Below are 20,266 nucleotides of genomic sequence, written 5' to 3' on the forward strand. Positions count from 1 at the left end.
CAAAAAAAACCCCCAAAAATTCCCAAAAAAACCCAAAAAATCCCCCAAAAAAATCCCAAAAAAGTCCCCAAAAAAAACCCAAAAAGATCCCCAAAAAATCCCCAAAAAAATCCGAAAAAATCCCCAAAAAAATCCGAAAAAAACCCCAAAAAAATCCGAAAAAATTCCAAAAAACCCCCAAAAAAATCCCCAAAAAATCCCAAAAAAATCCCCAAAAAAAACCCCAAAAAATCCCCAAAAAATCCCCAAAAAAACCCCAAAACATCCCCAAAAATCCCAAAAAAATCCCAAAAAAAAAAAACCAAAAAATTCCCCAAAAAATCCCCAAAAAATTAAAAAAAAAAAAATCCCCCAAAAAAATCCCCAAAAAAATCTCCCAAAAAAATCCCCCAAAAATCCCAAAAAAAATCCCAAAAAAAATCTGAAAAAATCCCCAAAAATCCCCCAAAAAATCCCCACCAAAAAAACCCAAAAAAAATCCCCCCAAAAAAACCCCAAAAAAACTAAAAAAATCCCCCAAAAAAGTCCCCCCAAAAAATCCCAAAAAAATCCCCCAAAAAAAACCCAAAAAAAATCCCCAAAAAATCCCCAAAAAAATCCCAAAAAATCCCAAAAAATCCCCCAAAAAAATCCCCAAAAAAATCTCCCAAAAAAATCCCCCCAAAAAATCCCCCAAAAAAAAATCCCCAAAAAAATCCGAAAAAAATCCCAAAAAAATTTTTAAAAATCCCCAAAAAAATAAAAAAAAGTAAAAAAAAAATCGCCAAAAAAACCCAAAAAATCCCCAAAAAATGCCCAAAAAAAATCCGAAAAAAATCAAAAAAATAAAAAAAAATCCCCCAAAAAAAATTTAAAAAAAATCCCACAAAAAGTCCCAAAAAAATCCGAAAAAAATTCAAAACAAAAAATCCAAAAAAATCCCAAAAAATCCCAAAAAAAAAACCCCAAAAAATCCCCCAAAAATCCCGAAAAAAATCCCCAAAAAATCCCCAAAAAATCCCCAAAAAATCCCAAAAAACCCCAAAATTTTGGGCATTTTTTTGCAGATTTTTTTGCAGTTTTTTGGGATTTTTGGGGCATTTTTTTGGGGATTTTTTTGGGGATTTTTTTTTTGAACTTTTCCAACCTCCAAGTTTTTCCTTCCCCCCTTTCCCAGAGTTCGTGGAGCCTGAACTGGGGCTCCCCTGCCGGGATTTTTTGGGGTTTTTTGGGGTTTTTTGGGATTTTTTTAGGGCTTTTTGGGGTTTTTTTAGGGCTTTTTTGGGGGGGTTTTGGGGTTTTTGGGGAAGTTTTTGAGGGGGTTTCTTGGGTTTTTTTGGGGCATTTTTTGGGGCATTTTTTGGGGTTTTTTGGGGATTTTTTGGAAGATTTTTGGGGATTTTTGGGGTTTTTTTTGGGGTTTTTTGGGGATTTTTTGGAAGATTTTTGGGGATTTTTGGGGGGTTTTTTTGGGTTTTTTGGGGATTTTTTGGAAGATTTTTGGGGATTTTTTTGGGGTCTTTTTTTTGTTTTTGGGGATTTTTTGAGTGTTTTTGGGGGGTTTTTTGAGAGTATTTTTGGGGGTATTTTTGTAGATTTTTTAGGGTTTTTTGGGCTTTTTTTTTAGTTTTTTGGGATTTTTGGGGGCATTTTTTGACATTTTTGGGGGGATTTTTTTCTTTATTTTTTGGGGGATTTTTTGGATTTTTTTTGCATTTTTTGCGGGTTTTTTGTGGGTTTTTTGTGGATTTTTTTCTTCGTTTTGGAGATTTTGTTGGGCATTTTTTGAGGATTTTTTTGAGGATTTTTTGGGGTCTTTTTTTTGGTTTTTGAGGATTTTTGGAGTGTTTTTTGGGGGTTTTTTGAGGGTATTTTTGGGGGTGTTTTTTGTGGATTTTTTGGGCTTTTTTAGGGTTTTTTGGGCTTTTTTTTAGGTGTTTGGCATTTTTCAGGCTTTTTTGTGGGTTTTTTTGTGATTTTTCTGTGGATTTTTTGCGAGTTTTTTTGGGGTTTTTTTAAGTTTTTGGGGGTTTTTTGTTTAGTGTTTTTGGGGCATATTTTGGGATTTTTTTGGGAATTTTTTGGGCATTTTTTGGGGATTTTTTGGGGATTTTTTTTTTTTTGGGGGGATTTTTTGTGGATTTTTTGGGGTTTTTTTGGGGGGGATTTTTTTGGGGTTTTTTTTTGGGTTTTTTTTAAGTTTTGGGGGGTTTTTTGTTTAGTTTTTTGGGATTTTTGGGGCATTTTTTGGGATTTTTTTTGACATTTTTTGGGGAATTGTTTTTTTTGGGGGGGGGCATTTTTTGGGAATTTTTTTGACATTTTTTGGGGAATTGGTTTTTATTTTTTGGGAATTTTTTGGGAATTTTTTTGACATTTTTTGGGGAATTTTTTTTATTTTTTGCGGTTTTTTGGGAATTTTTTTGACATTTTTTGGGGATTTTTTTTATTTTTTGGGGATTTTTTTGGCGCATTTTTGTGGATTTGTTCTGCCTTTTCTCGGGGATTTTTTCCTTCATTTTGCAGATTCTGTTGGGCACTTTTTTGGATTTTTTTGAGGATTTCTTTAACGTTTTTTTGCGGATTTTTCACCTTTTTTTTACCTTTTTTCCGCCGTTTTTGGGGGATTTTTTGGGGAATTTTTTGGGAATTTTTTTGACATTTTTTGGGGATTTTTTTTATTTTTTGGGGATTTTTTTGGCGTTTTTTTGTGGATTTGTTTTGCCTTTTCTCGGGGATTTTTTTCTTTGTTTTGCAGATTCTGTTGGGTATTTTTTTGAGGATTTTTTTAGCGTTTTTTGTGGATTTTTCACCTCTTTTTAACCTTTTTTTCGCCGTTTTTTGGGGATTTTTTTGGGCATTTTTTGGGAATTTTTTTGACATTTTTTGGGGATTTTTTTTATTTTTTGGGGGATTTTTTTGGCACTTTTTCATAGATTTGTTTTGCCTTTTTTTGGGGATTTTTTATTTTTTGGCGGATTTTTTTGGCGTTTTTCGTGGATTTGTTCTGCCTTTTTTCGGGGATTTTTTCCTTCATTTTGCAGATTTTGTTGGGATTTTTTTTGGATTTTTTTGAGCATTTTTTTGCAGGTTTTTCGTGGGGTTTTTTTGTGGTTTTTTGTGGATTTTTTACCTTTTTTTTACCTTTTTTCCGCCGTTTTTTGGGGATTTTTTTGGGGAATTTTTTTTTTAATTTTTATTTTAATTTATTTTTCCCTTTCCCCACCCTCACCTTTCCTTTCCCCCCTCTCGCAGAGTACGTGGAGCACCTGAAGGACGAGGCCCGCGTGTGCCGCATCATCGCGCGCCTGCAGCGCTACCTGCAGGGCAAGGGCAGCCCCGAGGAGCTCTGCCGCGTTTACCTGCGCCGCGTCCTCCACACCTACTACAAGTTCGACTACGGCGCCGCCCGCCGCAGGGCGCGGACCGACGGACGGGCCGACGGACGGACGGACGGCCCCGCCCGCCAGGACGGCCCCGCCCGCCAGGACGGGAAGGAGAAAGAGGAGGAGGAGGATGAAGGGAAGGAGAAAGAGGACGAAGGGAAGGAGAAGGAGGAGGAGGACGGACGGAAGGACGGGCAGGGGAAGGAGGAGGACGGACAGAAGGACGGGAAGGAGGAGGAGGAGGAGGTGCAGGTGAAGAAGGAGGAGGAGGAGGAGGAAGAGGAGGAGGATTCGGAGGCGCTGATGGAGAGGTTGTGCAGGTGAGGGGGAAGCTGGGGGGGGACACCTGGGGACACCTGGAGGGGGACAGGGACACACCTGGGGACACCTGAGGGGGTTGGGGACACCTGGGGACACCTGGGGGGGATGGGGACACCTGGGGACACCTGGAGGGGGACAGGGACACACCTGGGGACACCTGAGGGGGGTTGGGACACACCTGGATGGGGACAGCGACACACCTGGGGACACCTGGATGGGGACAGGGACGCACCTGGGTGGGTTTGGGGACACCTGGAAAGGGACAGGGACACACCTGGAGAGGGTTGGGACACACCTGGGCACACCTGGAGAGGGTTGGGACACACCTGGGCACACCTGGAGAGGATTGGGGCACACCTGGGCACACCTGGGGAGGGACAGGGACACACCTGGGTGGGTTGGGGACACACCTGGATGGGGTCAGGGCACACCTGGACACACCTGGATCAGGTCAGGGCACACCTGGACGGGTTGGGGACACACCTGGATCGGGTCAGGGCACACCTGGAGAGGGTTGGGACACACCTGGACACTTCTGGATGGGGGAAATGGGGACAGGGACAAACCTGGGCACACCTGGAGGGGGTTGGGGACACACCTGGGGACACTTGGGGGGCTGGGGACACACCTGGAGGGGGTTGGGACACACCTGGACACACCTGGAGGGGTGGGGACACCTGGGGACACCTGGGTGGGTTGGGGACACACGTGGATGGGGTCAGGGCACACTTGGGGACACCTGGACGGGGACAGGGACACACCTGGAGGGGTGGGGACACCTGGAGAGGGTTGGGACACACCTTGGGATTTTGGAGCTGAAATTTTGGGATTTTTGGGGTTGAAATCTCGGGATTTTGGGCCTGGAATGCTGAGATTTTTGGGCTGAAATCTCGGGATTTTGGGGTTGGAATTTTGACATTTTGGGGCTGACGATTTGAGATTTTTGGGGTTGAAATTTTGGGATTTTTGGGCTGAAATCTTGGCATTTTGGGGTTGAAATTTTGAGATTTTTGGGGTTGGAATGTCAGGATTTTGGGGTGAAATTTTGGGATTTTTGGGGTTGGAATTTTGACATTTTGGGGCTGACAATTTGAGATTTTTGAGGCTGAAATTTTGAGATTTTTGGGGTTGCAATCTCGGGATTTTGGGGCTGTAATCTCGGGATTTTGGGGTTGAAATCTTGGCATTTTGGGCCTGAAATTGTGGTTGAAATCTCAGGATTTTGAGGTTGAAATTTTGGCATTTTGGGATTAAATTTTGGGATTTTTGGGGCTGATATTTTGAGATTTTTGAGGCTGAATTTTTGAGATTTTTGGGGTTGAAATCTTGGAATTTTGGGGCTGAAATTTTTATATTTTTGGGGTTGGAATGCTGGGATTTTGGGGCTGAAATCTCGGGATTTTGGGGTTGGAATTTTGACATTTTGGGGCTGACAATTTGAGATTTTTGAGGCTGAAATTTTGAGATTTTTGGGGTTGGAAACTCGGGATTTTGGGGTTCAAATTTTGGCATTTTCGGGGCTGAGATCTCGGGATTTTGGGGTTAAAACGTTGAGATTTTTTTGGGGTTCCTCACCTGGTCAGGTTCGTGTACGCCAAGGACCGCACGGACCGGATCCGCACCTGCGCCATCCTGTGCCACATCTACCACCACGCCCTGCACAGCCGCTGGTACCGCGCCCGCGACCTCATGCTCATGTCCCACCTGCAGGACAACATCCAGCACGCCGACCCACCTGTGCAGGTGAGGGTTAAACACGCACCTGAGAGGGTTAAACACGCACCCGAGAGGGTTAAACACACACCTGAGAGGGTTAAACACGCACCTGAAAGGGTTAAACACACCTGCAGGACAACATCCAGCACGCCGACCCACCTGTGCAGGTGAGGGTTAAACACGCACATCTCAAAGGGTTAAACACGCACCTGAGAGGGTTAAACACGCACCTGAAAGGGTTAAACACACACCTGAAAGGGTTAAACACACCTGCAGGACAACATCCAGCCCGCCGACCCACCTGTGCAGGTGAGGGTTAAACACGCACCTGAGAGGGTTAAACACGCACCTGAAAGGGTTAAACACACCTGGGCAGGTGAGGGTTAAACACGCACCTGAGAGGGTTAAACACGCACCTGAAAGGGTTAAACACACCTGGGCAGGTGAGGGTTAAACACGCACCTGAGAGGGTTAAACACGCACCCGAGAGGGTTAAACACACACCTGAAAGGGTTAAACACACCTGGGCAGGTGAGGGTTAAACACGCACCTGAAAGGGTTAAACGCACCTGCAGGACAACATCCAGCACGCCGACCCACCTGTGCAGGTGAGGGTTAAACACGCACCTGAGAGGGTTAAACACGCACCTGAAAGGGTTAAACACACCTGGGCAGGAGATTTAGGCACACCTGGACATGTAAATCACACCTGGAGAGGTGATTGGGGCACATCTGGACAGGTAAATGAGACAGGTATATCACACCTGGATATGTGACCTGGGCACACCTGCACAGGTGATTTGAGCACACCTGGACAGGTGATTTGGGCACATCTGGACAGGTAAACCACACCTGGAGAGGTGATTTGGGCACATCTGGACAGGTAAACCACACCTGGGCAGGAGATTTAGGCACATCTGGACAGGTAAACCACACCTGGACAGGTGATTTAGGCACACCTGGACAGGTGATTTAGGCACACTTGGGCAGGTAAACCACACCTGGACAGGTGATTTGGGCACACCTGGAGAGGTGATTTGGGCACATCTGGACAGGTCAATCACCCCTGCCCAGGTGATTTGGGCACACCCGTCCACCTGTCCCCACCTCACCCGTCCCAGGACCTTCTCAACACCTGCAGCTGCCGCCATTTTGTGCCCTCCAAAATTTCCATTTTCAGCCCCAAAACCTCCAAATTTTTTTACCCAAATTTGGCATTTTTCACCCCAAAACTTCTTCACTCTTCCCCAGGTGTCTCACCTGTGTCTCACCTGTCCCAGCTCCTCTTGAGTCGCTTCAGGACCTTGGAGTTTCCGCCATTTTGTTCCCTCCAAAAATTCCATTTCCAACCCCAAAATTTCCATTTTTTGCCCCAAAACCTCCAAATTTTTTTACCCAAATTTGGCATTTTTTGCCCCAAAACTTCTTCACTTTTCCCCAGGTCTCTCACCTGTGTCTGACCTGTCCCAGGTCCTCCTGATTCCCTCCTGAACCTTGGAGTTTCCGTCATTTTGTGCCCTCCAAAAATTCCATTTCCGACCCAAAAAATTCCATTTTCGACCCAAAAAATTGACTTTTTTTTTTACCCAAATTCGGCATTTTTCACCCCAAAACTTCTTCACTTTTCCCCAGGTCTCTCACCTGTGTCTCACCTGTCCCAGCTCCCCCTGAGTCGCTTCAGGACCTTGGAGCTGCCGCCATTTTGTGCCCTCTAAAAATTCCATTTTTACCCCCAAAACCTCCAAAGCTTTTTACCCAAAATTGGCTTTTTTCACCCCAAAACTTCTTCACTCGTCCCCAGGTGTCTCACCTGTGTCTCACCTGTCCAGCTCCCCCTGATTCCATCCTGAACCTTGGAGTTTCCGTCATTTTGTGCCCTCCAAAAATTCCATTTTTGACCCAAAAAATTCCATTTTCAACCCCAAAAATTGACTTTTTTTAACCCAAATTTGGCATTTTTTGCCCCAAAACTTCTTCACTCGTCCCCAGGTCTCTCACCTGTGCCTCACCTGTGTCTCACCTGTCCCAGCTCCCCCTGATTCCATCCTGAACCTTGGAGTTTCCGCCATTTTGTTCCCTCCAAAAATTCCATTTTCGACCCAAAAAATTGACCCTTTTTTTTACCCGAATTTGGCATTTTTCACCCCAAAACTTCTTCACTTTTCCCCAGGTCTCTCACCCGTGTCTCACCTGTCCCAGGTCCCCCTGATTCCATCCTGAACCTTGGAGTTTCCGCCAGTTTGTTCCCTCCAAAAATTCCATTTCCAACCCCAAAATTTCCATTTTCAGCCCCAAAACCTCCAAAGTTTTTTACCCAAAACTTGCATTTTTCACCCCAAAACTTCTTCACTTTTTCCCAGGTGTCTCACCTGTGTCTCACCTGTCCCAGCTCCCCCTGATTCCCTCCTGAACCTTGGAGTTTCCGCCATTTTGTTCCCTCCAAAACTTCCATTTCCGACCCAAAAAATTCCATTTTCAGCCCCAAAAATTGACTTTTTTTTTTACCCAAATTTGGCATTTTTCACCCCAAAACTTCTTCGCTTGTCCCCAGGTCTCTCACCTGTGTCTCACCTGTCCCAGCTCCCCCTGAGTTGCTTCAGGACCTTGGAGCTGCCGCCATTTTGTGCCCTCTAAAAATTCCATTTTTACCCCCAAAACCTCCAAATTTTTTTACCCAAAATTGGCATTTTTCGCCCCAAAACTTCTTCACTCGTCCCCAGGTCTCTCACCTGTGTCTCACCTGTCCCAGCTCCCCCTGAGTCGCTTCAGGACCTTGGAGCTGCCGCCATTTTGTTCCCTCCAAAAATTCCATTTTCGACCCAAAAAAAATCCATTTTCAACCCCAAAAATTGACCTTTTCTTACCCAAATTTGGCATTTTTTGCCCCAAAACTTCTTCACTTTTCCCCAGGTCTCTCACCTGTGTCTCACCTGTCCCAGCTCCCCCTGAGTTGCTTCAGGACCTTGGAGCTGCCGCCATTTTGTGCCCTCTAAAAATTCCATTTTTACCCCCAAAACCTCCAAAGTTTTTACCCAAATTTGGCATTTTTTGCCCCAAAACGTCTTCACTTTTTCCCAGGTCTCCCACCTGTGTCTCACCTGTGTCTCACCTGTCCCAGGTCCCCTTGAGTCCCTTCAGGACCTTGGAGCTGCCGCCATTTTGTGCCCTCCAAAAATTCCATTTCCGACCCAAAAAATTCCATTTCCGACCCAAAAAATTGACTTTTTTTTTACCCAAAACTTGCATTTTTCACCCCAAAACTTCTTCACTTTTCCCCAGGTCTCCCACCTGTGTCTGACCTGTGTCTCACCTGTCCCAGCTCCCCCTGATTCCCTCCTGAACCTTGGAGTTTCCACCATTTTGTCCCCTCCAAAACTTCCACCCACCCAATATTATTTTTTTTTAAATTTTTTTACCCAAATCTCCCATTTCTCACCCCAAACCCCCCCTTGACCTCGTCCTCTCCCCTTTCCAGATCCTCTACAACCGCACCATGGTCCAGCTGGGCATCTGCGCCTTCCGCCAGGGCCTGATCAAGGACGCCCACAACGCCCTGCTGGACATCCAGAGCTCCGGCCGCGCCAAGGAGCTCCTGGGCCAGGGCCTCCTGCTCAGGAGCCTCCAGGAGAGGAACGCGGAGCAGGAGAAGGTGGAGAAGAGGCGCCAGGTGCCCTTCCACATGCACGTCAACCTGGAGCTCCTCGAGTGCGTCTACCTGGTGGCCGCCATGCTGCTGGAGATCCCCTACATGGCGGCGCACGAGTTCGACGCCCGCCGGAGGATGATCAGCAAGCAGTTCCACCACCAGCTGCGCGTGGGCGAGAGGCAGCCGCTGCTGGGTACGGGGCGGGAGCGGAAATTCGGGGGGTTTCGGCACAAAATTCGGGGGTTTGGGGTTGAGATTTGGGGTTTGGAGGTCCATAATTACCTTAATTCAGTCTTGGTTTGGTTGCTGTATCTCCTAAAATGGAGGTTTGAGAACTTCTTGATGTTCCTCAGACCAAAATTGGGGTTTTTAACCAAAATTTCAAGATTTGGACCCAAAATTGGCTTCTTGAGGTCCATAATTACCTTAATTCAGTCTTGGTTTGGTTCCTTTATCTCCTAAAATGGAGGTTCTGGATCTTCTTGATGTTCCTCAGATCATGGATGGGGTTTTTGACCCCAAAATTTGGGGTTTTTGACCCAAAATTTCAGGGTTTTGAGGTCTGAATTTGGGTTCCTGAGGTCCATAATTACCTTAGGTCGGTCTTGGTTTGGTTCCTTTATCTCCTAAAATGGAGGTTTGAGAACTTCTTGATGTTCCTCAGACCATGGATGGGGAGGAGGACCCAAAATTTGGGGGTTTCAAGGTCTGAAATTGGGTTCTGAGGTCCATAATTACCTTAGGTCAGTCTTGGTCTTAAAATGGAGGGTTTAGAACTTCTTGATGTTCCTCAGACCATGGATGGAGAGGAGGACCCAAGATTTGGAGGTTTGGGGTTGAGATTTGGGGTTTGGAGGTCCATAATTACCTTGAATAAGTTTTGGTTTGGTTGCTGTATCTCCTAAAATGGAGGGTTTAGAACTTCTTGATGTTCCTCTAGACCATGGATGGGGTTTTTGACCAAAGATTTGGGGGTTTTGACCCAAAATTTGAGGATTTTGACCCAAAATGGAATTCTTGAGGTCCATAATTACCTTAGGTCGGTCTTGGTTTGGTTCCTTTATCTCCTAAAATGGCGGTTCTGGATCTTCTTGATGTTCCTCAGACCATGGATGGAGTTTTCGACCCAAAATTTGGAGGTTTGGGGTTGAGATTTGGGGTTTTGAGGTCCATAATTACCTTGAATAAGTTTTGGTTTGGTTCTTCTATCTCCTAAAATGGAGGTTTGAGAACTTCTTGATGTTCCTCACACCAAAATTTGGGGGTTTTGAGGTCCAAAATTGGGTTCTGAGGTCCATAATTACCTTAATTCAGTCTTGGTTTGGTTCCTTTATCTCCTAAAATGGAGGTTTGAGAACTTCTTGATGTTCCTCAGACCAAAATTGGGATTTTTAACCAAAATTTGGAAATTTGGACCCAAAATTGGCTTCTTGAGGTCCATAATTACCTTAGGTCAGTCTTGGTTTGGTTCTTTTATCTCTTAAAATGGAGGTTTTAGATCTTCTTGATGTTCCTCTAGACCATGGATGGGGTTTTTGACCCCAAAATTTGGGGGTTTTGAGGTCCAAAATTGGGTTCTGAGGTCCATAATTACCTTAATTCAGTCTTGGTTTGGTTCTTCTATCTCCTAAAATGGTGGTTTGAGAACTTCTTGATGTTCCTCAGACCAAAATTTGGGGGTTTTGAGGTCCAAAATTGGGTTCTGAGGTCCATAATTACCTTAATTCAGTCTTGGTTTGGTTCCTTTATCTCCTAAAATGGCGGTTCTGGATCTTCTTGATGTTCCTCACACCAAAATCTTGGCTTTTCAACCAAAATGAGGATTTTTTGCCCAAAATTGGCGTTTTTCACCCCAAAACTTCTTCACTTTTCCCCACCTGTGTCTCACCTGTCCCAGCTCCCCCTGAGTCCATCCTGGACCTTGGAGCTGCCGCCATTTTGTGCCCTCCACAAAATCCCCATTTCCAACCCCAAAAATTCCATTTTTAACCCCAAAAACTCCATTTTTTACCCAAAACTCGGGGATATTTTGCCCAAAACCGCCGTTTTTCACCCCAAAATTTTGTCACCCAACCGGGTCCATCTCAGTCCATCCTGGACCTTGGAGGTGCCACCATTTTGTGCCCTCCACAAACCCCATTTCCAACCCCAAAAACTCCATTTTTTTACCCAAAACTCAGGGGTTTTTTTGCCCAAAATCGCCGTTTTTCACCCCAAACCGTTGTCCCCTCACCAGCTCCCCCTGAGTCCATCCTGGACCTTGGAGCTGCCGCCATTTTGTGCCCTCCAAAATCCCCATTTTAACCCAAAAAATTCCATTTTTACCCCCAAAAATTCCAATTTTTTACCCAAAACTCGGGGATTTTTTGCCCAAAACCGCCGTTTTTCACCCCAAAATGTTGTCCCCCGACCAGGTCCCCCCGAGTCCATGCGGGAGCACGTGGTGCCACCATTTTGTGCCCTCCAAAATCCCCATTTCCAAGCACAAAAATTCCATTTTTAACCCCAAAAACTCCATTTTTTTCCCGAAAACTCGGGGATTTTTTGTCCAAAATCGCCATTTTTCACCCCAAAATGTTGTCACCCAACCAGATCCCGCCAAGTCCATGCTGGACCTTGGAGCTGCCGCCATTTTGTGACCCCCTTGGAGCTGCCGCCATTTTGTGCCCTCCAAAATCCCCATTTCCAACCCCAAAAACTCCATTTTTTTACCCAAAACTCGGGGATTTTTTGCCCAAAACCGCCGTTTTTCACCCCAAAATGTTGTCCCCCGACCAGGTCCCCCCGAGTCCATGCGGGAGCACGTGGTGGCCGCCTCCAAGGCCATGAAGACGGGGGACTGGCGCCGCTGCCATCGCTTCGTGGTCAACGAGAAAATGAACGGCAAAGTCTGGGACCTGTTCCCCGAGGCCGACCAGGTGCGCGCCATGCTCGTCAGGTGAGCCCCAAAACCCGCCAGTTTGGGCAATTTTGGGCCATTTTCGGCAATTTTGGGTGATTTTTGGGGGATTTTTGGGGGATTTTTGGGGATTTTGAGTGGGATTTTTGAGGGTTTTTAGGGGCATTTTGGGCGATTTTGGGAGGGATTTGAGGTGCCCAGGTGAGGCTCACTCGGGCTCAGGTGTGGCCAGGAAATGAAATTTGGGGATTTTGGGCAATTTTGGGCGATTTTTAGCAATTTTCGACAATTTTGGGGGATTTTGGGGGGATTTTTTGGCGATTTTTTGTTGGATTTTTGAGGGGTTTTAGGGGCATTTTGGGTGATTTTGGGAGGGATTTGAGGTGCCCAGGTGAGGCTCAGGTCAGTCCTACCTGGGCAGAGATAAAAAAAATTGGGGATTTTGGGCAATTTTGGGTCATTTTGGCTGATTTTGGCCTATTTTTGGGTGATTTTTGGGCGATTTTTGGGTAATTTTTGGGTGATTTTGGGGCATTTGGGGAGGTTCAAAGTCTGGGACCTGTTCCCCGAGGCCGACCAGGTGCGCGCCATGCTCGTCAGGTGAGCCCCAAAACCCGCGAGTTTGGGCCAGTTTGGGCCATTTTGGGCGATTTTCGGCAATTTTGGGTGAATTTTGGCAATTTTTTGTGGGATTTTTGGGTGATTTTTGAGCGTTTTTTGGGTGATTTTAAGGTAATTTTAGGGTAGAAAATGAGGATTTCAGGTGCCCAGGTGAGGTTCACTTAGGCTCAGATATGGCCAGGTATGAAAATTTGGGGATTTTGGGCAATTTTGGGCGATTTTTGAGGGGTTTGAGGTGGATTTTTGAGGGATTTTTGGGTCATTTTTGGCGATTTTTGGGGGATTTTTGAGGGTTTTTAGGGGCATTTTGGGCGATTTTGGGAGGGATTTGAGGTGCCCAGGTGAGGCTCACTCGGGCTCAGGTGTGGCCAGGAAATGAAATTTGGGGATTTTGGGCAATTTTGGGCGATTTTTAGCAATTTTCGACAATTTTGGGGGATTTTGGGGGGATTTTTTGGCGATTTTTTGTTGGATTTTTGAGGGGTTTTAGGGGCATTTTGGGTGATTTTGGGAGGGATTTGAGGTGCCCAGGTGAGGCTCAGGTCAGTCCTACCTGGGCAGAGATAAAAAAAATTGGGGATTTTGGGCAATTTTGGGTCATTTTGGCTGATTTTGGCCTATTTTTGGGTGATTTTTGGGCGATTTTTGGGTAATTTTTGGGTGATTTTGGGGCATTTGGGGAGGTTCAAAGTCTGGGACCTGTTCCCTGAGGCCGACCAGGTGCGCGCCATGCTCGTCAGGTGAGCCCCAAAACCCGCGAGTTTGGGCAATTTTGGGCCATTTTGGGCCATTTTCGGCAATTTGGGGTGATTTTTGAGGGTTTTGAGTGGGATTTTTGGGTGATTTTTGAGCGTTTTTTGGGTGATTTTAAGGTAATTTTAGGGTAGGAAATGAGGATTTGAGGTGCCCAGGTGAGGCTCACTCGGGCTCAGGTGTGGCCAGGAAATGAAATTTGAGGATTTTGGGCAATTTTGGGAGGATTTTGGGCAATTTTGAGTGGGATTTTTGGGTGATTTTTGGCGATTTTGAGTGGGATTTTCGGGTCATTTTAGGGCCATTTTGGGGCCACTTTGGGCCATTTTCGGCCATTTTGGGGCCACTTTGAGGCCATTTTCAGCCATTTTGGGGCCACTTTGAGGCCATTTTCAGCCATTTTGGGGCCATTTTGGAGCCATTTTCAGCCATTTTGGGGCAATTTTCCGCCATTTCGGCCATTTTGGGGCCATTTTCAGCCATTTTAGGGCCATTTTCAGCCATTTTAGGGCCATTTTGGAGCCATTTTGGGGCCATTTTCCGCCATTTTGGGCCATTTTGGGGCCATTTTCAGCCATTTTGGGGCCACTTTGGGGCCATTTTGGGCCCATTTTCAGCCATTTTAGGGCCATTTTGGAGCCATTTTGGGGCCATTTTCCGCCATTTTGGGCCCGTTTTCAGCCATTTTGGCGCCACTTTGGGGCCATTTTCCGCCATTTTCGGCCATTTTGGGGCCATTTTCAGCCATTTTAGAGCCACTTTGGGCCATTTTCGGCCATTTTGGGGCCATTTTCAGCCATTTTGGGGCCATTTTGGTGCAATTTTCTGCCATTTTGGAGCCATTTGGGGGCCATTTTCAGCCATTTTGGGTCATTTTGGGTCAGGAAAGGAGAATTTTGGGGTTTCCCAGGTGTGACCCCCCTGTCCCTCCCCAGGAAGATCCAGGAGGAGTCGCTCCGCACGTACCTGTTCACCTACAGCAGCGTCTACGACTCCATCAGGTGAGGCAGATTTTGGGGCAAAAAACGGCGATTTTGGGTCCAAAATGGAGGATTTTGATATCTCCAAAAATGGGAATTTTTGAGACAAAAAATGGGGAATTTTAAAGGAAAAAATTGTGAATTTTGGAGGTAAAAAATGTGAATTTTTGAGATAAAAAATTGGGAATTTTAAAGGAATTTTTTTTTAATTTTTGAGGTAAAAAATGTGAATTTATGAGATAAAAAATGGGGGATTTTAAAGGAAAAAATTGTGAATTTTTGAGGTAAAAAAAGTGAATTTATGAGATAAAAATGGGGAATTTTAAAGGAATTTTTTTTTGAATTTTTGAGGGGAAAATTGTGAATTTTTGAGATAAAGAATGGGGAATTTTAAAGGAAAAAATTTTGAATTTTGGCGGGGAAAATTGTGATATTTTGAGGTAAAAAATGTGAATTTTTGAGATAAAGAATGGGGAATTTTAAAGGAAAAAATTTTGAATTTTGGCGGGGAAAATTGTGATATTTTGAGGTAAAAAATGTGAATTTTTGAGATTAGAAAGGGGGAATTTTAAAGGAAATTTTTTTTAATTTTGGAGGGGAAAAATTTGAATTTTTGAGGTAAAAATGTGAATTTATGAGATAAAAAATGGGGGATTTTAAAGGAAAAAATTGTGAATTTTTGAGGTAAAAAATGTGAATTTTTGAGGTAAAAAAAGTGAATTTATGAGATAAAAATGGGGAATTTTAAAGGAATTTTTTTTTTAATTTTTGAGGGGAAAATTGTGGTATTTTGAGGTAAAAAATGTGAATTTATGAGATAAAAACGGGGAATTTTAAAGGAAATTTTTTTGAATTTTTGAGGGGAAAATTGTGAATTTTTGAGATAAAAAATGGGGGATTTTAAAGGAAAAAATTGGGAATTTTTGAGGTAAAAATTGGGAATTTTTGAGGTAAAAAATGTGAATTTTTGAGATAAAAAATTGGGAATTTTAAAGGAATTTTTTTGAATTTTTGAGAGGAAAATTGTGATATTTTGAGGTAAAAAATCTGATTTTTTTGAGATAAAAAATCGGGAATTTTAAAGGAATTTTTTTTTAATTTTTGAGGTAAAAAATGTGAATTTATGAGATAAAAAATTGGGAATTTTAAAGGAATTTTTTTTAAATTTTTGAGGGGAAAATTGTGGTATTTTGAGGTAAAAAATGTGAATTTTTGAGATAAAAAATGGGGAATTTTAAAGGAAAAAATTGGGAATTTTTGAGGTAAAAATTGTGAATTTTGGAGGTAAAAAATGTGAATTTTTGAGATAAAAAATTGGGAATTTTAAAGGAATTTTTTTTTAATTTTTGAGGGGAAAATTGTGAATTTATGAGATAAAAAATTGGGAATTTTAAAGGAATTTTTTTTTAATTTTTGAGGGGAAAATTGTCAATTTTTGAGGTAAAAAATGTGAATTTATGAGATAAAAAATGGGGGATTTTAAAGGAAAATTTTTTGAATTTTGGAGGGGAAAAATTTGAATTTTTGAGGTAAAAAATGGGGGATTTTAAAGGAAAAAATTGGGAATTTTTGAGGTAAAAATTGGGAATTTTTGAGGTAAAAAATGTGAATTTTTGAGATAAAAAATTGGGAATTTTAAAGGAATTTTTTTGAATTTTTGAGAGGAAAATTGTGATATTTTGAGGAAAAAAATCTGATTTTTTTGAGATAAAAAATCGGGAATTTTAAAGGAATTTTTTTTTAATTTTTGAGATAAAAAATGTGAATTTATGAGATAAAAAATTGGGAATTTTAAAGGAATTTTTTTTAAATTTTTGAGGGGAAAATTGTGGTATTTTGAGGTAAAAAATGTGAATTTTTGAGATAAAAAATGGGGAATTTTAAAGGAAAAAATTGGGAATTTTTGAGGTAAAAATTGTGAATTTTGGAGGTAAAAAATGTGACTTTTTGAGATAAAAAATTGGGAATTTTAAAGGAATTTTTTTTTAATTTTTGAGGGGAAAATTGTGAATTTTTGAGGTAAAAAAATGTGAATTTATGAGATAAAAAATGGGGGATTTTAAAGGAAAATTTTTTGAATTTTGGAGGGGAAAAATTTGAATTTTTGAGGTAAAAAATGTGAATTTTTGAGATAAAAAATGGGGGATTTAAAGGAAAATTTTTTGAATTTTTGAGGGGAAAATTGTGATATTTTGAGGTAAAAAATGTGAATTTTTGAGATAAAAAATGGGGAATTTTAAAGGAAAATTTTTTGAATTTTGGCGGGGAAAATTGTGATATTTTGAGGTAAAAAATGTGAATTTTTGAGATAAAAAATGGGGAATTTTAAAGGAAAATTTTTTGAATTTTTGAGGGGAAAATTGTGAATTTTTGAGGTAAAAAATGTGAATTTTTGAGATAAAAAATTGTGAAATTTTGAGGTTAAAATATGGATTTTGTGATAAAAAACTGGTGATTTTTAAGGTAAAAAAAAAGGTGAATTTTTAGGCTAAAAGTTGTGGAATTAGTAGGGAAAATTGTGAATTTTTGAGCTAAGAAATTGTAAATGTCGAGGTTGAAAATTAGGAATTTTGAGGGGAAAATCGGTGAATCTTGAGGTAAAGATTTAAGACTTTTGAGCTAAAAATTTGTGAATTTTAAGGTAAAAATTGTGAAGTTTTGAGATTAAAAAATTGAGAATTTTAAGGTGAAAAATGGTGAATTTTTGAGCTAAAAGTTCGTGAATTTTGAGGTTTAAAAAATGGCAAATTTTTAGTCTAAAAATGGTGAATTTTGAGGTAAGAATATGTAAATTTTGAGGTTTAAAAATTGTATATATTTAGTCTAAAAATGGTGAATTTTGAGGTAACAATATGTAAATTTTGAGGTTTAAAAAATGGCAAATTTTTTAGTCTAAAAATGGTGAATTTTGAAGTTAGAATAAGTAAATTTTGAGGTTTAAAAATGGTGAATTTTGAAGTAAGAATATGTAAATTTTGAGGTTTAAAAAATGGCACATTTTTAGTCTAAAAATGGTGAATTTTGAGGTAAGAATATGTAAATTTTGAGGTTTAAAAATTGCATATTTTTAGTCTAAAAATGGTGAATTTTGAAGTTAGAATAAGTAAATTTTGAGGTTAAAAAATGGCAAATTTTTAGTCTAAAAATGGTGAATTTTGATGTTAAAAACGGGATTTTCAAGTATATATTTTTGTAATTAAAAAGGAAAAAAAAAATACAATTTTTGAAGTTTAAAAATTGGCAATTTTGATGGGGAAAAAAAAAGCAAATTTTGGGTTAAAAAGCGATGAAATCTGGATTTTCCAGCATGGAGACGCTGGCGGCCATGTTTGAGCTGGACCTGCCCACGGTGCACGGAATCATCAGCAAAATGATCATCAACGAGGAGCTGATGGTGAGGGACACTGGGGACACCTGGGGACACACCTGGGGACACACCTGGGACAGCTGGGGATACCTGGGGACATTGGGGACACACCTGGGGACAGCTGGGGACACAGCTGGGGACACACCTGGGATACCTGGGGACACACCTGGGGACACACCTGGGGATACCTGGGGACACACCTGGGACACCTGGGAATACCTGGGGACATTGGGGACACACCTGGGGACAGCTGGGGACACACCTGGGGATACCTGGGGACACACCTGGGAATACCTGGGGACACTGGGGACACACCTGGGGACACACCTGGGGATACCTGGGGACACTGGGGACACACCTGGGGACAGCTGGGGACACAGCTGGGGACACAGCTGGGGACACAGCTGGGGACACACCTGGGACAGCTGGGAACACCTGGGGACACACCTGGGGACACACCTGGGACAGCTGGGGACACCTGGGGACACACCTGGGGATACCTGGGGACACACCTGGGGACAGCTGGGGACATTGGGGATACCTGGGGACACAGCTGGGGACATACCTGGGGACAGCTGGGGACACACCTGGGGACAGCTGGGGATACCTGGGGACACACCTGGGGACACACCTGGGGACAGCTGGGGACAGGTGTGACCTCAGCTGAGGGGGCGATTTGTGGCCAATTTCAGGGATTTTGGGGAAGTTTTGGGGCAGTTTTGGAGCCTTTTGGGGCAGTTCTGGGTCAATTTGGGGCAGTTTTAGGGGCAGTTCTGGGTCAATTTTGGTCCATGTGGGTCAGTTCTGGAGCCTTTTGGGGCAGTTTTGGCTCAGTTTTGGTCCTCTTGGAGCCATTTGGGGCGGTTTTGGAGCCTTTTGGGGCAGTTTTGGGTCCACTTTGCTCCATTTGGGGCAGTTTGGGGCGGTTTTGGAGCCTTTTGGGGCGGTTTTGGAGCCTTTTGGGGCAGTTCTGGTCCTTTTAGGCTGTCACCTGTGCCCCCCTTTAGGCCTCTCTGGACCAGCCCACGGCCACGGTGATGATGCACAGGACGGAGCCCACGGCCACGCAGAACCTGGCGCTGCAGTTGGCCGAGAAGTTGGGGAACCTGGTGGAGAACAACGAGCGGGTGCTGGACCAGAGGCAGGGAGCCTACGGGGGCTACTTCAGAGGTGGGCACAGCTGGGGCACAGCTGGGGCACAGCTGGACGCGCCGGGGGGCAGGGGGGGGGCGGAGGGAGACGCCTGGGGCACAGCTGGAGACACCTGGGACACACCTGAACACACCGGGATGCACCTGGGCACATCTGGAGACACCTGGGGCACAGCTGGAGACCCCTGGGGTACAGCTGGGGGCATCTGGATACACCTGGGGCACAGCTGGAGACCCCTGGGATACACCTGGGGGCACCTGGATACACCTGGGGCACTTCTGGATACACCTGGGGGGCACCTGGGCGCATCTGGATACACCTGGGGCACATCTGGGCACACCTGGGTGCATCTGGATACACCTGGGGCACATCTGGGCACACCTGGGGCACATCTGGATAACCCTGGGGCACACCTGAACACACCTGGATACACCTGGGGCACATCTGGATACCCCTGGGGGCACACCTGGATACCCCTGGGGCACACCTAGGTCACTCAGTTACACACCTGGGGGAAGATGGAAGTGGCTGGGGTACACTTGGGCACACCTGAGGGACACCTGAGGGGACACCTGGGACACACCTGAGCCCCCCAGCCCCGCTCTCACCCGTCCGTCCCTCCCTCCAGATCAGAAAGATGGCGGCTACCGCAAGGGCGACGGGTACCTGAGGCGCGGCGGCTTCCGGCAGGAGCGCGGCAACTACTGAGTCTCACCTGCCCCATAGAACCCTCACCTGCCCCATGGATCCATTACCTGCCCCATAAATCCCTCACCTGCCCCATAGATCCCTCACCTGCCCCATAGATCCCTCACCTGTTCCATCGAGGGTCCTGCTGGTGCAAATGAATAAATGAATTATTCAAGAGCGTGTTAATGAGGTGTTAATTAATGTGGTAATGAGGGGCGGAGTAGGGGCTGCCCCATAGATCCTCGCTCTGCCCCATAAGTGACCCCAAAGCTTCTCCCCTCACGTTTTCCCGCCTTTTTTCTTCCCCTTTTTCCCGCCTTTTTTCTCCCCTTCCCGTTTTCCTTTTTTTCCCCTCACGTTTTCCCACCATTTCTCCCCTCACGTTTTCCCGCCTTTTTTCCCCCCTCACGTTTTCCCACCATTTTTCCCCCTCACGTTTTCCCGCCTCTTTTCTCCCCTCACGCTTTCCCACCATTTATCCCCTCACGTTTTCCCGCCTTTTTTCCCCTCACATTTTCCTTCCTTTTTCTTCCCTCACATTTTCCTGCCTTTTTGTCCCCTCATATTTTCCCACCTTTTTTCTCCCCCTCGCGTTTTCCCGCCTTTATCTCCCATCATGGCTTCCCTTCACCCCATCCTTTTATTACTCCTTTCATGGTTTTTCTTCACTCTGTTCCCTCATGGCTACCCCTTTCCCCATCTTCTTCATCCTCTCCCCTCACAGCTTCCCTCCATTTTGTCCTCTCATGGCTTCCC

At 44.2% G+C, this 20,266-nt stretch overlaps 1 protein-coding gene across 1 annotated transcript in view; it reads left to right on the top strand.

Moving 5' to 3' along the window:
* Nucleotides 1–19,696, top strand: part of LOC136570712 (eukaryotic translation initiation factor 3 subunit C-like) — a 20,067-nt gene extending 371 nt beyond the window's left edge. The window contains exons 2-9 of the mRNA XM_066571159.1: nt 3,237–3,685; nt 5,270–5,429; nt 8,878–9,241; nt 11,827–11,986; nt 14,257–14,322; nt 17,608–17,695; nt 18,676–18,838; nt 19,449–19,696. Coding sequence (XP_066427256.1) covers nt 3,237–3,685; nt 5,270–5,429; nt 8,878–9,241; nt 11,827–11,986; nt 14,257–14,322; nt 17,608–17,695; nt 18,676–18,838; nt 19,449–19,528 — 1,530 coding nt within the window. The 3' untranslated portion in view covers nt 19,529–19,696. The remainder of the gene's footprint in view (nt 1–3,236; nt 3,686–5,269; nt 5,430–8,877; nt 9,242–11,826; nt 11,987–14,256; nt 14,323–17,607; nt 17,696–18,675; nt 18,839–19,448) is intronic.
* The last annotated feature ends 570 nt before the right edge of the window (nt 19,697–20,266 follow it).

Source organism: Molothrus aeneus, unplaced genomic scaffold, assembly GCF_037042795.1.
Source record: "Molothrus aeneus isolate 106 unplaced genomic scaffold, BPBGC_Maene_1.0 scaffold_357, whole genome shotgun sequence".
Lineage (NCBI taxonomy): Eukaryota > Metazoa > Chordata > Aves > Passeriformes > Icteridae > Molothrus > Molothrus aeneus.